The 16,557-nt window shown below is 36.8% G+C and overlaps 1 protein-coding gene across 3 annotated transcripts in view; it reads right to left on the bottom strand.

The window, feature by feature from the left end:
• The window catches only part of USP15 (ubiquitin specific peptidase 15), a 128,308-nt gene that overhangs the window by 92,607 nt on the left and 19,144 nt on the right, over window positions 1-16,557 (bottom strand). For all 3 annotated transcript variants that reach the window (XM_060025141.1, XM_060025138.1, XM_060025139.1), the window contains exons 2-3: window positions 15,867-15,994; window positions 6,262-6,392 (exon numbers count right to left, since the gene is read on the bottom strand). In XM_060025141.1, the coding sequence (XP_059881124.1) occupies window positions 6,262-6,392; window positions 15,867-15,994 (259 nt within the window). The remainder of the gene's footprint in view (window positions 1-6,261; window positions 6,393-15,866; window positions 15,995-16,557) is intronic.

The raw sequence follows: 16,557 nt of genomic DNA, 5'->3' as shown, positions 1-16,557 counted from the left end.
AATTGTGAAATGTTTTGTTCTAGATCTGTGAAAAATGCCAGTGGTAGTTTGATAGGGATTGCATTGGATCTGTAGATTGCTTTGGGTAGTAGATTCATTTTCACAATGTTGATTCTTCCAATCCAAGAACATGGTATATCTCTCCATCTATTTGTATCACCTTTAATTTCTTTCAGCAGTGTCTTATACTTTTCTGCATACAGGTCTTTTGTCTCCTTAGGTAGGTTTATTCCTAGATATTTTATTCTTTTTGTTGCAATGGTAAATGGGAGTGCTTTCTTGATTTCACTTTCAGATTTTTCATCATTAGTGTATAGGAATGCAAGAGATTTCTGTGCATTTATTTTGTATCCTGCTACTTTACCAAATTCATTGATTAGTTCTAGTAGTTTTCTGGTAGCATCTTTAGGATTCTCTATGTATAGTATCATGTCATCTGTAAACAGTGACAACTTTACTTCTTCCTTTCCGATTTGGATTCCTTTTATTTCCTTTTCTTCTCTGATTGCTGTGGCCAAAACTTCCAAAACTATGTTGAATAAGAGTGGCGAGAGTGGGCAACTTTGTCTTCTTCCTGATCTTAGTGGAAATGCTTTCAGTTTTTCACCATTGAGGATGATGTTGGCTGTGGGTTTGTCATATATGGCCTTTATTATGTTGAGGAAAGTTCCCTCTATGCCTACTTTCTGCAGGGTTTTTATCACAAATGGGTGTTGAATTTTGTCAAAAGCTTTCTCTGCATCTACTGAGATGACCATATGGTTTTTCTCCTTCAATTTGTTAATATGGTGTATCACATTGATTGATTTGCATATGTTGAAGAAACCTTGCATTCCTGGAATAAACCCCACTTGATCATGGTGTATGATCCTTTTAATGTGCTGTTGGATTCTGTTGGCTAGTATTTTGTTGAGGATTTTTGCATCTATGTTCATCAGTGATATTGGCCTGTAGTTTTCTTTCCTTGTGACATCCTTGTCTGGTTTTGGTATCAGGGTGATGGTGGCCTCATAGAATGAGTTTGGGAGTGTTTCTTCCTCTGCTATATTTTGGAAGAGCTTGAGAATGATAGGTGTTAGCTCTTCTGTGAATGTTTGATAGAATTTGCCTGTGAAGCCATATGGTCCTGAGCTTTTGTTTGTTGGAAGATTTTTAATCACAGTTTCAATTTCAGTGCTTGTGATTGGTCTTTTCATATTATCTATTTCTTCCTGATTTAGTCTTGGCAGGTTGTACATTTCTAAGAATTTGTCCATTTATTCCACGTTGCCCATTTTATTGGCATAGAGTTGCTTGTAGTAATCTCTCATGGTCTTTTTTATTTCTGCAGTGTCAGTTGTTACTTCTTTTTTACTTCTTATTCTATTGATCTGAGTCTTCTCCCTTTTTTTCTTGATGAGTCTGGCTAATGGTTTATCAATTTTGTTTATCTTCTCATAAGAACCAGCTTTTAGTTTTATTGATCTTTGCTACTGTTTCCTTCATTTCTTTTTCTTTTTATTTCTGATCTTTATCATTTCTTTCCTTCTGCTAACTTTGGGGTTTTTTGTTCTTCTTTCTGTATTTGGTTTAGGTGCAAGATTAGGTTGTTTATTCAAGATGTTTCCTGTTTATTAAGGTAGGATTGTATTGCTATAAACTTCCCTCTTAGAACTGCCTTTGCTGCATCCCATAGGTTTTGGGTCGTCATGTCTGCATTGTCATTTGTTTCTAGGTATTTTTTTATTTCCTCTTTGATTTCTTTAGTGATTACTTCGTTATTAAGTGGTGTGTTGTTTACCTTCCATGTGTTTGTATTTTTTACAAATCTTTTCCTGTAATTGATATCTAGTCTCATAGCGTTGTGGTCAGAAAAGATACTTGATACAATTTCAATTTTCTTAAATTTACCAAGGCTTGATTTGTGACCCAAGATATGATCTATCCTGGAGAATGTTCCATGAGCACTTGAGAAAATGTGTATTCTGTTGTTTTTGATGGAATGTCCTATAAATATCAATTAAGTCCATCTTGTTTAATGTATCATTTAAAGCTTGTGTTTCCTTATTTATTTTCATTTTGGATGATCTGTGCATTGGCGAAAGTGGGGTGTTAAAGTCCCCTACTGTGAATGTGTTACTGTTGATTTCCCCTTTTATGGCTGTTAGTATTTGCCTCATGGTTTGAGGTGCTCCTATGTTGGGTGCATAAATATTTACAATTGTTATATCTTCTTGGATCAATCCCTGGATCATTATGTAGTGTCCTTCTTTGTCTCTTCTAATAGTCTTTGTTTTAAAGTCTATTTTGTCTGATATGAGAATTGCTACTCCAGCTTTCTTTTGGTTTCCATTTCCATGGAATATCTTTTTCCATCCCCTCACTTTCAGTCTGTATGTGTCTCTAGGTCTGAAGTGGGTCTCTTGTAGACAGCATATGTATGGGTCTTGTTTTTGTATCCATTCAGCCACTCTGTGTCTTTTCATGGGAGCATTTAATCCATTTACATTTAAGGTAATTGTCAATATGTATGTTCCTATTCCCATTTTCTTAATTGTTTTTGGTTTGTTATTGTAGGTCTTTTCCTTCTCTTGTGTTTCTTGCTTAGAGAAGATCTTTTACAGTTGTTTTAAAGCTGGGTTGGTGGTGCAGAACTCTCTCAGCTTTTGCTTGTCTGTAAAGGTTTTAATTTCTCCATCAAATCTGAATGACATTCTTGCTGGGTAGAGTAATCTTGGTTGTATGTTTTTCTCCTTCATCACTTTAAATATGGCCTGCCAGTCCCTTCTGGCTTGGAGTTTCTGCTGAAAGATCAGCTGTTAACCTTATGGGGATTCCCTTGTGTGTTATTTGTTGTTTTTCGCTTGCTGTTTTTAATATGTTTTCTTTGTATTTAACTTTTGACAGTTTGATTAATATGTGTCTTGGTGTGTTTCTCCTTGGGTTTATCCTGTATAGGACTCTCTGTGCTTCCTGGACTTGATTAACTATTTCCTTTCCCATATTAGGGAAGTTTTCAACTATAATCTCTTCAAATATTTTCTCAGTCCCTTTCTTTTTCTCTTCTTCTTCTGGAACCCCTATAATTCGAATGTTGGTGCGTTTGATGTTGTCCCAGAGGTCTCTGAGACTGTCCTCAGTTCTTTTCATTCTTTTTTCTTTATTCTGCTCTGCAGTAGTTATTTCCACTATTTTATCTTCCAGGTCACTTATCCGTTCTTCTGCCTCAGTTATTCTGCTACTGATCCCTTCTAGAGTATTTTTAATTCCATTTATTGTGTTGTTCATTGTTGCTTGTTTCATCTTTAGTTCTTCTAGGTCCTTGTTAAACGTTTCTTGCATTTTGTCTATTGTATTTCCAAGATTTTGGATCATCTTTACTATCATTATTCTGAATTCTTTTTCAGGTAGACTGTCTATTTCTTTGTTAGGTCTGGTGTGTTTTTATCTTGCTCCTTCATCTGCTGTGTGATTTCCTGTCTTCTCACTTTGCTTCTCTTACTGTGTTTGGGGTCTCCTTTTAGCAGGTTGCAGGTTCGTAGTTCCCGTTGTTTTTGGTGTCTGTCCCCAGTGGCTAAAGTTGGTTCAGTGGGTTGTGTTGGCTTCCTGGTGGAGGGGACTAGTGCCTGTGTTCTGGTGGATAAGACTGGATCTTGTCTCTCTGGTGGGCAGGTCCACATCTGGTGGTGTGTTTTGGGGTGTCTGTGGCCTTATTATGATTTTAGGCAGCCTCTCTGCTAATGGGTGGGGTTGTGTTCCTGCCTTGCTAATTGTTTGCTATAGGGTGTCCAGCACTGTAGCTTGCTGGTCGTTGAGTGAAGCTGGGTGTTGGTGTTGAGATGGAGATCTCTGGGAAATTTTCGCCGTTTGATATTATGTGGAGCTGGGAGGTCTCTTGTGGACCAGTGTCCTGAAGTTGGCTCTCCCACCTCAGAGGCACAGCACTGACTCCTGGCTGCAGCACCAAAAGCCTTTCATCCACACGGGTCAGAATAAAAGGGAGAAAAAGTAGAAAGTAAGAAAGAAAGAAAGAGGATAAAATAAAATAAAGTAAGGTAAAATAATATAAAGTTATTAAAATAAAAAATTATTAAGAAAAAATGTTTTTTAAAAAGTAAAAAAAACAAAACACTGATGGATAGAACCCTAGGACAAATGGTGAAAGCAAAGCTATACAGACAAAATCTCACACAGAAGCATACACATACACACTCACAAAAAGAGGAAAAGCGGAAAAAAAATCATAAATCTTGCTCTCAACGTCCACCTCCTCAATTTGGGATGATTCGTTGTCTGTTCATGCATTCCACAGACACAGGGTACATCAAGTTGACTGTGGATATTTAACCCTCTGCCCCTGAGGCTGCTGGGAGAGATTTCCCTTTCTCTTCTTTGCTCGCACAGCTCCCGGGGCTCAGCTTTGGATTTGGCCCTGCCTCTGCGTGTAAGTCACCTGAGGGCGTCTGTTCTTCGCTCAGACAGGACGGGGTTAAAGGAGCCGCTGATTCGGGGGCTCTGGCTCACTCAGGCCGGGGGGAGGGAGGGGTATGGAGTGTGGGGCAAGCCTGCGGCGGCAGAGGACAGTGTGACGTTGCACCAGCCTGAGGCGCGCCGTGTGTTCTCCCGGGGAAGTTGTGGCAGTGGCGGGCTGCACAGGCTCCCCGCAAGGGAGGTGGGGATAGTGACCTGTGCTCACACATAGGCTTCTTGGTGGCGGCAGCAGCAGCCTTAGCGTCTCATGCCCGTCTCTGGGGTCCGCGCTGTTAGCCGCGGCTTGCGCCCGTCTCTGGAGCTCCTTTAAGCAGCGCTCTTAATCCCCTCTCCTCGCGCACCAGGAAACAAAGAGGGAAGAAACCACACTAAAGTTTGCAAATTATTTTACAAGTTGAGTCAATTCTAACTATCTTATTAAAAATAAATATATAGTCTCCTAACAGACTTCTTAAACTTTTTTTTTCTCCCTGTATGAATTCTTCATGATTCTTTATCTTCTTTAACTTGCTTATCAGACACAGATTTCAAGAAATGCCAGTAAGCCCTCTTTCAAGAAGAAATGCAAATGGAGTCCACAGTTGACCTGTTTACTGTACTATATGATATGCTACACTTATTAAGAAAAAAAAAAGTATGTCATTCAGGTTGAATTAATACAGTTTAACACATTTGAAGATACTCCAGACATATTACAGATTTTCCTTTATCCCAGGAATGAAGGTCTTCTTCTACATAGTTTTACAGCTGAGTAGTTTATCCTTCAAATAGTCAAAACACTCAATTCTCCAGCAATTATAGATAGAAATGATAGGCCATTACATATATATATAAATATATATAATTTATGGCTAGCATTCTTAGAAAATATGAATCTTAACTTTGAAATGGCTATAAGGAAAGACTGAGTGAAGTTAAGGAACAGAATTAAACTACACTAAACTAAATCAAAGGCACATTCACATTCTATTTAGAAAACGAAATTCAATTCTATACCTAAACCATAGATACACAAATATAAACTGTTAATATATTAACTTTGTAGGATCAGTTGCAAATAAATCCAAATATGGTTTGGACTATCAGAGGTTTATACCCTTGTGTTACATAATTCGGGTTTTTAATCGTTTTTATGTAGAAATAAAAAATCAGATAAATAATTCTGCTCCACCCAAATACACTATCAAATACTTGTGTAAGGCTGACAGATCTACTTTAAGCAGTTGGTATTATTCTACTATGGTGATACTGATACTTTCATAAATGAATTTTTAGTTAGTCAAAAAATTTAAAAAGTGGGTCATTTTTAATTTTTCTAGACTGTAAGTGTAAAACTTAAAATAGGGATAAGAAAAATATCTGCATTTTCAAGTTTTAAGAAAATTGTATGCTGTACAATATTTCTTCTACTTTTAGTTTCTTCATTATTTAAAAAAATTTTTTCTTTTTGATCAGAAAAAAAAGTCAGAGTCAGGCTACTTAAGTACGTAAACTCATGTGGCTTTCTGAAAGACCCTGCACCTCTCTACCTCTGTCCTCATTTCCTCATCTATAAAATGGGGATAATACTTACCTCAGAATTTTTTATGAGGATTAAACTAGTTAATAATGTATATGATGTGCTTATAACAGTGGCTAGCATATAGTAAACCCTCTATGTGTGTTAGTGTACAGTAACATTCTGATGGTCTTTTTCTCCAAGATAATTGAGGAGGCTTCATTAGTCACTGAAATTAACAAGAAAATGTGAACTAAGAAAAATATTTTTATTCAGTTATTCTTAATATGTACCTTCCGTGCTATTGGTTCCTGACCTTCCATCAATGTGTACCAGCTGACAAGTTTATTCCAGCCCTCAGTTGGCAACAGTATGTAATCCAATTCATCAATAAGATGCTCCTTAAGTGACTGGGCATCACCATCTACAAAAGGAAAAATAAACTCAATACATAAAAAGAAACAATACTACATAACTCTAAATACTTTGGTTGTACACATTAAAAATTACTTAAATTCATGGAGACTAACTCAGGTATTTAAATAATGAGTTTTGAAGAAAGCTCTGAAGAGGTTCACATCTAAGTCTACATATTCCAAAATAAACTGTTGCTTTACAAAGTTTCAATGTGTACCAGGCAACCAACAGTGTTAAAAAAAATAATTTTTCTTTTATTGGGCTCTTAAAAAAAATACTAAAGTGTAACTGTTAGCCAAAGGATCTGAATGAAGACTGTTTCCCAAATATTTTAAGTATCAGAGATTCCTCACATGGTAATAGTGATCGTTCTAGCATTAGCTGATGAAGAAAATTCAGAAGCAAATCAATAACCTTTAACAATGATGCCAAAGCACATGGGCTGGGAACCATGACGGAAATTACAAAAGGGCATCTCATTACTCCAGAGGGCCCATGATCTAGATTCCTCCACAGATCTAAAGTAGAGGTAGTTGTTCAGATATGGTTCTAATTCTATGATCCATTTTCAAAATTCCAGTTGAACTAGAAATGTAGTATAGGACAGGCCAGAGATAGATATCTATTTTAGATCAAAAAATATATTCAAGGAAATTGAGTAACTTGCCCCACTAATTCAGAAAATTGCAGGTACTATGAAAGGTATTATTATGGAAAACCCTTTTATCTCAGTTGATTTTCAGAACAATATTATGAAGTAGATAGCTACATTTTACTTAGTAAATAGATTCAGATATTGATTAACTTGCCCAAGTTCACATATAGAAAACTGTAGAGACTGGACTCAAACATGTATCTGTTTATGCTAATATCCATTTTCTTTCCACTGTAACAGACTACTTTGAAGTAAATTTAGGAAAAGAAAAAAAGTTTAAAAATTAAGATTTCTATGCTATTCTCCACAATAATTCAAGATTTTGAGTAAATGATTTTATTATGTAACAAAATCCAAATAGTAATTTATATCTAGTGGATAAAATAAAATGATCAATTTTTGGATCATTTTTTTAGGAGGAGAACACCCCTAAACACAGAACCCCTAATTTTTGTTACTTCTGTGCTTATTGATATAAAATTGATATACAACAAACTGTTGCAGATTTAAGGTGTAAAATTTGATAAGTTCTGACATATCACTACAAGTGTGTAACCATCATCACCAAAACGATGAAGAGATCTATCAGTATCCCCCCCACACCAAAGGTTTCCCTGTAGTGCTTTTTTGTAATCTCTTCTTGTCCGTCCAGGTCTACTGTCCTGTCCCCTGAAAACCACTTATCTGTACTTTGCAAGTGTAGACTAATTTGCATTTTCTACAATACTATATAAAAAATAGTATGTACTGCTTTGTTTGGCTTTATTTATGCTGCATCATTATCTTGAAATCCGTCCATGTTTTTATGTATCAATAGTTCATTCCTTTTAATTGCTGAGTAGGATTTCATTATATGGGTATTCTATAATTTGTTTATCCATTCAGCTGTTGATGGGCATTTTGGATTGTTTCTAATTTTCTCTACTACAAATAACAGTGATGTGATCACTCATGTACAAGTTTTCATATGTAGAATGGTTGGTTCCTATGGTAAATGTATGTGTAGCTTTTTAAGAAATTATAAGGCTACTTCATTCCCAAAAACAGCGTATGAAAGTTCTACTTGCTCCACATCCTTGTCAATACTTGGTATGGGCTCATCTTTTAAATTTTAATCATTTTAACACATGTATAGTAGGACCTCATTGTGGTTTTAATCTTCATTTTTCTAATGACAATTGACGTTGAGTATATTTACACGTGCTTTTTTTCCTTTAAATTTTTATTTATTTTTGGCTGTGCGTGGGCTTTCTCTAGTTGTGGCGAGCCGGGGCTACTCTTCATTGTGGTGTGTGGCTTCTCATTGCGGTGGCTTCTCTTGTTGTGGAGCACGGGCTCTAGGTGTGCAGGCTTCAGTAGTTGTGGCACACAGGCTCAGCAGTTGCAGCTTGCGGGCTCTAGAGTGCAAGCTCAGTAGTTGTGGCACACGGGTTTAGTTGCTCCATGGCATGTGGGATCTTCCTGGACCAGGAATCGAACCTGTGTCACCTGCATTGGCAGGCAGATTCTTATCCACTGCGCCACCAGGGAAGTCCCACATGTGCTTTTTGAAAACACTATCTTCTTCGGTGAGGCATCTGTTCAAACCTTTTGTCTACTTTTTCCACTGGGCTTTATGGAATTGCTTATTCTGCATATAAATATTTTATCAGCGAGGTGATTTGCAAATATTTTCTCCCACATTGTGCTTTATTGTTTCATTCTCTGAACAGTGTCATTTGAAGCGTTTGTTAATGATGAAATACAAGCCAACAATTTTTTTCTTTTATCAACTGTGCTTTTTAAATTCATATTTAAGAAAACTTTGCCTAACACAGTGTCACAAAATTTTTCTCCTATTTTTTTTATAGTTTTGGTTTTTACATATAGCTCTACGGTCTGTTTTGAGTTAATTTTGTATATGGTGCCAGGTATAGATCAAAGTTCACCTGTTTCTGGCAAATAGATAATGCTCAAGCAGCATTTGTTTAAAAGACTATCTTCACTCCATTTGTTTAAAAGACTATCTTCTCTCCTTACAACTTTCTGTAAAATCAATTGGCCATATATATGTGTGGATCTACTTCTGGATTCTCTAATCTGTTCAACTGATTCTTACCTCACACCATATACAAATATTAACTTAAAATTGATCAAAGACATAAATATAACAGCCCAAACTATAAAACTCTTAGAAAAAAACATAAGTTTTTTCTGATCTTGGATTAGGTGATGCTTTCTGACACCCAAATCACAAGCAACCAAATGAAAAAAACAGATAAATTGGACTTCATCAAAATTAATTTGCGCTTTAGAGGCACCATCAAGAAAGTAAAAGACAATCCACAGGTTAGGAGACAATTTTTGGAAATCATATGTCTGATAAGGGACTAGTATTCAGAATACATAAACAACTCTTAGAACATAATAAGTAGACAAATAACCCAATTAAAAAATGGGCACAGGATCTGAATAGACATTTCTCCAAAAAAGATATAAGCAGCACAGACAAGATACTTAACATCATTAATCACTAGGGAAGTACAAATCAAAATAACAATAGATACCACTTCATATGCATTAGGATGGCTACAATAAACGAACAATGACAAGCGTTGGCATGATGTGGAGAAACTGGTACCCTACTTCTTGCTGGTGGGAATGTAAAATGGTGCAACTATTTTGGAAAAGTCTAGCAATTCTTCAAATAGTTAAACACAGAGTTACTATATGACCTAGTAATCCCATGCTTAGGTATAGATCCATGAGAAATTAAAATATAAATCTACACAAATATTTGTATGTGAATGCTCAGAGCAACATAATTCGTAATAGCCAGAAAGTGAAAACAACCCAAATGTCCATCAATTGATGAATGGATAAATTAAATGTGGCTTATCTGCATACAATGGAAAATTACTCATCCATAAAAAGAAATGAAGTACTGATTCATGCTACATGAAGACACTTTAAAATTCTGTGCTAAGGGAAAGAGGTCAAACAGTAACGCCACATATTGTATGATTCCATTTAGATGAAATGTCCCTAAAAGGCGAATCCATAGAGACAGAAGTATACTAGTGATTGCCTATGGCTGGGTCTTGAGTGGGGATGGAGAGTGTCTGCTCATGGATACGAAGTTTCTTTCTGGGGTTACGAAAATTTTGTGGAATTAGACGGTGGTGATGGTTGTAAAACTTTGTGAATATACTAAAAAACAGTGAATCACAGAATTTAAAAGGATGAATTCTATGGTATGTAAATTGTGTCTCATTTTTAAATGAGAGAAAAAAACCTACTAGGAATGTGATTTGGAATTGTGTTGAATCTGTAGATTGAGTGGGGGAATTTAACAATATTGAGTTTTCTGATCCACTAACATAATTTCTGTCTTTATTTAGGTTTTATTTATCTCAGCAATGTTTTATAGTTTTTAGTTTACATGTCTTGCACATGTTATCAGATTTATCTGTATTTTATATTTTTGGTGCCACTATAAAATGTACTTTTAAAATTTCAATTCATGTTAGTTCATTTTTAGTGTACAAAAATACAATTGGTTTTTGAATAATGATCTTGTATTCTAAAGGCTAATCTCATTTATTAGTTCTAGAAGTTTTCTTTTTATAGATTCCATTAAATTTTCTACATAGACATAGGTGTATGTGAATAAAGGAAGATTTATTACTTCTTCTGATACAAGCTGTATGCCTTTTAACTCTTCTTGCCTTATTACACTGCCTAGGCCCTCTAGTACAATCTTGGCTTGAAGAGCTGAGAGTAGACATCCTTGCTTTTTCCTGATTTTAGAGGGAGAGGACTCAGTCTTTCACTGTTGAGTATGTCTTCTGTAGGTTTTCCACAGATGTCCATTATGAGGTTGAGGGAGTTTCCTTGTATTTTACTCTTTTGTTTTATATGATATATTATCTTTGTAATATTTATTTCTCTATTTATACTTAATGTTTATTTCTCTATATATCCTCTTTATTGTTGGACTTGATTTACTAAAATATTGTTAATAATTGATTTATCTATGCTCATGAGGGATAATGGTCTAGAATTTTTTCTCTTGAAATGTCTCTGCCAGATTTTGGTATCAAGGTAATGACGGTTTCATAGCATGTATTGGGATGTATTCTCTCCCAATTTTCTAGAAGAGCTTTTGTTATTCAGGGCTATTCAGAGAATCCATTCCTTTGGAATGAGCTTTGGTAGTTTTCATCTTTCAAGAAATTTGTCTTTTTCATCTCATTTGTTGAATTTAATGGCATAAAGTTCATAATATTCTTTTATTCTCCTTTTGCTGTTTGTAGATTTCTGTATTGATGTTACCTCTCTTGTTCCTGATATTGGTAGTTGTGTCTTTTCCCTTTTTCTGGTGATCAAACTAGGTATTTATAAATTTTATTATCTTCACAAAGAACCAGTTTTTGGTTTCATTGATTTTCTCTATTTTTCTATTTTCTCTTTATTTCTGTTCAGAACTTATTAGTAGTTCCTTTCTTCTGCTTGATTTAGGTTTAATTTGTTCTTACTTTTAGTTTGAGTCAGAAACCAAGGTGAAAGATTTCAGACCTTTCTTTTCTTTATAGATGTTAAGGGCTATAAATTACCCCCCCACATACTATTTAGCTACCTTCCACAAATTTTGATATGTTATGTTTTCACTTTCATTTAGGTAAAAATACTTGCTAATTTCCCCTTTGAGTTCTTTTTGACCCATGGCTTATGCAGAAGTATGTTAGTCTCCAAACATCTGAAGATGTTCCAACTGTCTGTTATTAACTTCTTATTTATTCCACTGTAGTAAGAAAACATATTTCATATGATTTAAATCCTTGTAACTTTATTTATTTATTTTAAATTTATTTATTTATTTTTGGCTGCGTTGGGTCTTCGTTGCTGCACGTGGGCTTTCTCTAGTTGCGGTGAGCTGGGGCTACTCTTCGTTGCAGTGCACGGGCTTCTCATTGTGGTGGCTTCTCCTGTTGTGGAGCATGGGCTCTAGGCGCGTGGGCTTCAGTAGTTGTGGCACACAGGCTTCAGTAGTTGTGGCTCACAGGCTCTAGATCACAGGCTCAGTAGTTGTGGTGCATGGGCTTAGTTGCTCCGTGGCATGTGGGATCTTCCTGGACCAGGGCTCAAACCCGTGTCCCCTGCATTGGCAGGCGGATTCCTAACCACTGCACCACCAGGGAAGCCCCCTTCTAACATTATTGAGACAGGTTTTATGGCCCAGAATATAGTCTATCTAAATGCTTCATGTGTACACCTAAAAAGAATTTTCATTGTGCTGTTATCCAGTGGAATATTCTATAAATGTCAATTAGGACAGGTACGTTGATTTATTTCATTACTACTTTTCTGTCTACACATTTTCTATCACTTATGGAGAGAAGAATATTGAAATATCCATTATATAATTGTGGATATTTTTCTATTTCTCCTTGCAGTTCTATCAGTTTTTGCTTCATATATTTTCAAGTTATGCCATTAGCTGGGTATATATTTAGGATTATTATGTTTTCTTAACAAATTGTCCTGGCCCATTTATGATCATGAAATGAACTTTTATCCCTGGTAATGTTCTCCATTCTAAAACTTAACGTCTAACATTAATATGGCCATTCCAGCTTTCTTTCGATTAGTGTTAGTATGTGTATTAGTTTTCTATTGCTACATAACAAATAACCATAGTAGTTTAAAACAACACCCATTTATTATCTCACAGTTTTATGGGTCAGAAGTTCAGATGGGCTCAACTGGGTTTTCTACTTAGGGTCTTACAAGGAAGAAATCAAGATGTCACCAGGCTGGTCTCCTATCTGAAGGCTCTGGGGAAGAATCTACTTCCAAGTCCATTCAGACTGTTGGCAGAATTCAGTTCCTCATGGCTACAGTTATGAGGTCCCTGTTTCCTTGCTAGCTGTGGGCCCAATGACTCTCTTTGTTCCTAGAGGATGCCTGTCTTCCTTCTCACGTAGTCCCCTCCATTTTCAAACCAGCAATGAGTCCTTCTCATGCTTTGAATCCTCACTTCTACAGCTACCAGCCAGAGAAAACTCTGCTTTTAAAGGGCATGCACGATTAGATAAAGCTCACTGGGATAATCTCCCTTTTGTCATATAATATAAATAATCACAGGAATGATATCCTATTCTCAGGTTCCACTCACACTCAAAAAGGAGATGATTATGTAAGAGGAGGGTCACTGGAGGTCAGTCTTACAATTTTTCAATCTCTTAATCTATTTGTATCTTTATATTTAAGGTGGGTTTCTAGTAGTATACAGTTGGGTCTTTTTTTTTAATGCAATCTTACAGTCTCTACTTCAAATTGGGATATTTACATTAAATACGACTGTTCATAGAGCTGGGTTTAAATCTACCATCTTACTATTCGTTTTGTATCTGTTTCATCTGTTCTTCGTTCTTTTCTGCTTAAAAAATATTTTTTTAAACATTGCTATTTCTCCTTAGTATGCATTGTATTTTTCTGTTTCTTTGCATTCCAGGTAATATTTGGTTGTATCCAAGAAATTACAAATTTTATCTTGTTGGATGCTGGATATTTTTTGTATTCCTACAAATACTCTTGTGTTCTGTTCTGAGATGCAGTTAAGTTACTTGGAAATAGTTTGATACTTTCAACTTAGAAGGATAAATTTTGCCCTTCTATAGAGGCAAACCCATTCTCTGCAGTCTACCCTGTGATTTATAAGGTTCTCCACTCTGGCTACTGTGAACACATTATTCCTGGACCTTTATGAGTGAAACGGAGGATACTCATCAGTTAGATCCATTAAACTATAACTGTAACCTGCCTTTACTGATCAAGCACACTTTAATTGTTTTTATAAAAACTTGCATGTCCTCCAAGCTTCGCATAACCTAAACAATAAGATAGTTGCCTGAGTTGTTTTTCAGGAACTTGAAATCAGCTGTGTTCAGTTCTAGGTGGAGCTAAGACTGGTTAAGACCACCGACTGTCCAACTGGGCTTGTGTGAGTGTCCGCTTGGTGACCTTTTGACATGAAAGGGCCAAAAACTCCACCCTCAGCACCTGCTAATGCCTCCATTTTCTGAACATGCATCCCACAGAGAAGCAAGTAGCTTAGTTGCACCTGCACAGAACGACTATTACCTCACTCTTTCCTTATCACCAATTACCTTTTCCCACGCTCCCCACACCTCAGACCACCCTGCTTCTTTGTTCCCATAAATACCCTGAGCCTCTTGCCATCAGGGAGGCAGATTTGAGATTTGTTCTCCCGACTCCTCACTTGGTTGCCTTATGAATAAACCCTTTCTCTGCTGCAAACCTTGGTATCTCAGAATTTGGCTTGCTGTGCATCTGGCAAATGAACCTGATTTGGTAACATGAACCTAAACGATTGTTCCTTCTAATGCTTTTTTTTTGTGTGTGTGTGTGTTATGTGGGCCTCTCACTGTTGTGGCCTCTCCCGTTGCGGAGCACAGGCTCTGGACGAGCAGGCTCAGCGGCCATGGCTCACGGGCCCAGCCGCTCCGTGGCATGTGGGATCTTCCCGGACCGGGGCACGAACCCGTGTCCCCTGCATCAGCAGGCAGACTCTCAACCACTGCGCCACCAGGGAAGCCCCCTTCTAATTCTTTTGGATGGTTCTTTCCTTGGCCTTGGGTAGCTTCCTCACATACATGCACTGGTCAACAGTCAGCTCTAGACTTATAAGAGAGCTTCTATAGATCTCTAGGACTCTCTCTCTCCTTGTGTGCTGCTCATTCCTCTCTGGTACTCTGCCCTGAGAACTCTGGCTGCCTTGGTCTCCGTGGACTCCAAACTCTTTCCTCAACTAAGGGGGGTTGCCAGGCTTTGCGTGAGTTTCTCCTTCTGTGCCGTGTCTTGGAAACTCAGTGCAGTAAGCTGAGGAAATCATAGGGTTCACTTCATTTGTTTCATACCTCCAGGGATCACTGTTCTTTGTTGCCTGATGTCCAATGTTTTGAGAACCACTGTTTCATGTTTTTTGTCAGGGTTTTAGTTCATTCAAGTGGAAGGATAAGTCTAGTCCCTGTTATTCCATCCTGGCCAGAAATGGAAGTTCTGGTACTTATGTTTTATTTTCTTTAAATGTTATGCGAGTTTTAGAAGAGCTGGCAAGTAGTAAAGGTTGTAGAAGATTAATGAAAAAATCCAAGAATGTAACCATATACCACTGATCCCCAACTTAAAGAGAAAAGTCATGTGCCCATTAGCAAAATAATACACAGTACAGCATTTCCCCCAAACAATAAGATAGTGCTTTCTAATTTACATTCTAGGTTTAAACAATAATAAACCCTTACTAATCAGAAATGACAAACAGGATTTGTCATGATACAGAATATAACTAATTATAACAAAATAATCTGAATTCATTAGGTCAAATCTATAATACAGTCGGCCCTCTGTATCCATGGGTCCTGAATCTGCAGATTCAACCAACCCTGGACAGAAAATATTTGAGGGAAAAAAAAATTTCAGAAAGTTCCAAAAAGAAAAACTTGAATTTTCCGTGTACCAGCAACTATTTGCATAGCATTTATATTTTATTAGGTATTACAGATAACCTACAAATAATTTAAACTATATGGGAGGATACACAGATCATATGCAAATATTATGCCATTTTATATAAGGGGCTTGACCATCCATAGATTTTGGTATCTGAAAGGGGTCTTGGAATCAATCCCCGCATGGACACTGGGGGATGACTACACAAAGAAATTTCTAATTTACCAATTTATTTACATTAACATTTTCCATATTACTACAACATACTGAAACGAACACATTTACAACCTGACTGAAAGAAGGAAATAATACCTTTAAGAAGCCCAGAGTTATCAATGGGTCCAGGATATACATTTTGATCTCCCATCTGGTATTTGTCCCAACTGTCAAAGCCAACATATTTTTTCCACTGTTTGAACCAGCGACTATCGACTAGGTACCTAAAAAAGAAGAGAAATCGGTAAAGGAAAATACCAGGAACTATAGGAATAGCAGAAAATCTGCCTATTTTTTATATTTTATTTTATATCAAAGTACATGTCTACTTCCAAGGATTACTGAGAATAACTATAATGTCACAGTAGTAGAAGAAAAATATTTCACTTGTATAAAGTATTATTTCTATTGTTCTGTAAAGTATCTGCTAAAGACAACTATTAACATATACAGGGCTTCCCTGGTGGCGCAGTGGTTGGGGGTCCGCCTGCCGATGCAGGGGGCGTGGGTTCGTGTCCCGGTCCGAGAGGATCCCACGTGCCGCGGAGCGGCTGGGACCGTGGGCCATGGCCACTGGGCCTGCGTGTCCAGAGCCTGTGCTCCGCGGCGGGAGAGTCCGCGCCAGTGAGAGGCCCACGTACCGCAAAAAAAACAAAAAACATATACATTAAAAAAAATCCTTAACAGCATTTAAAAAAAAATGAAATAGCTATTCAACAGAATATTTACCAACTGAACAAAAATTCAAATGGTAATTATAAGAATCAGTCAAAATAAAATTTTAAAT

The sequence above is a fragment of the Delphinus delphis genome, chromosome 11 (assembly GCF_949987515.2).
Source record: "Delphinus delphis chromosome 11, mDelDel1.2, whole genome shotgun sequence".
In the NCBI taxonomy this organism is placed as follows: domain Eukaryota; kingdom Metazoa; phylum Chordata; class Mammalia; order Artiodactyla; family Delphinidae; genus Delphinus; species Delphinus delphis.
Note: the sequence above shows the minus strand (reverse complement) of the source record. Positions and strands in the feature narration are given on the sequence as shown.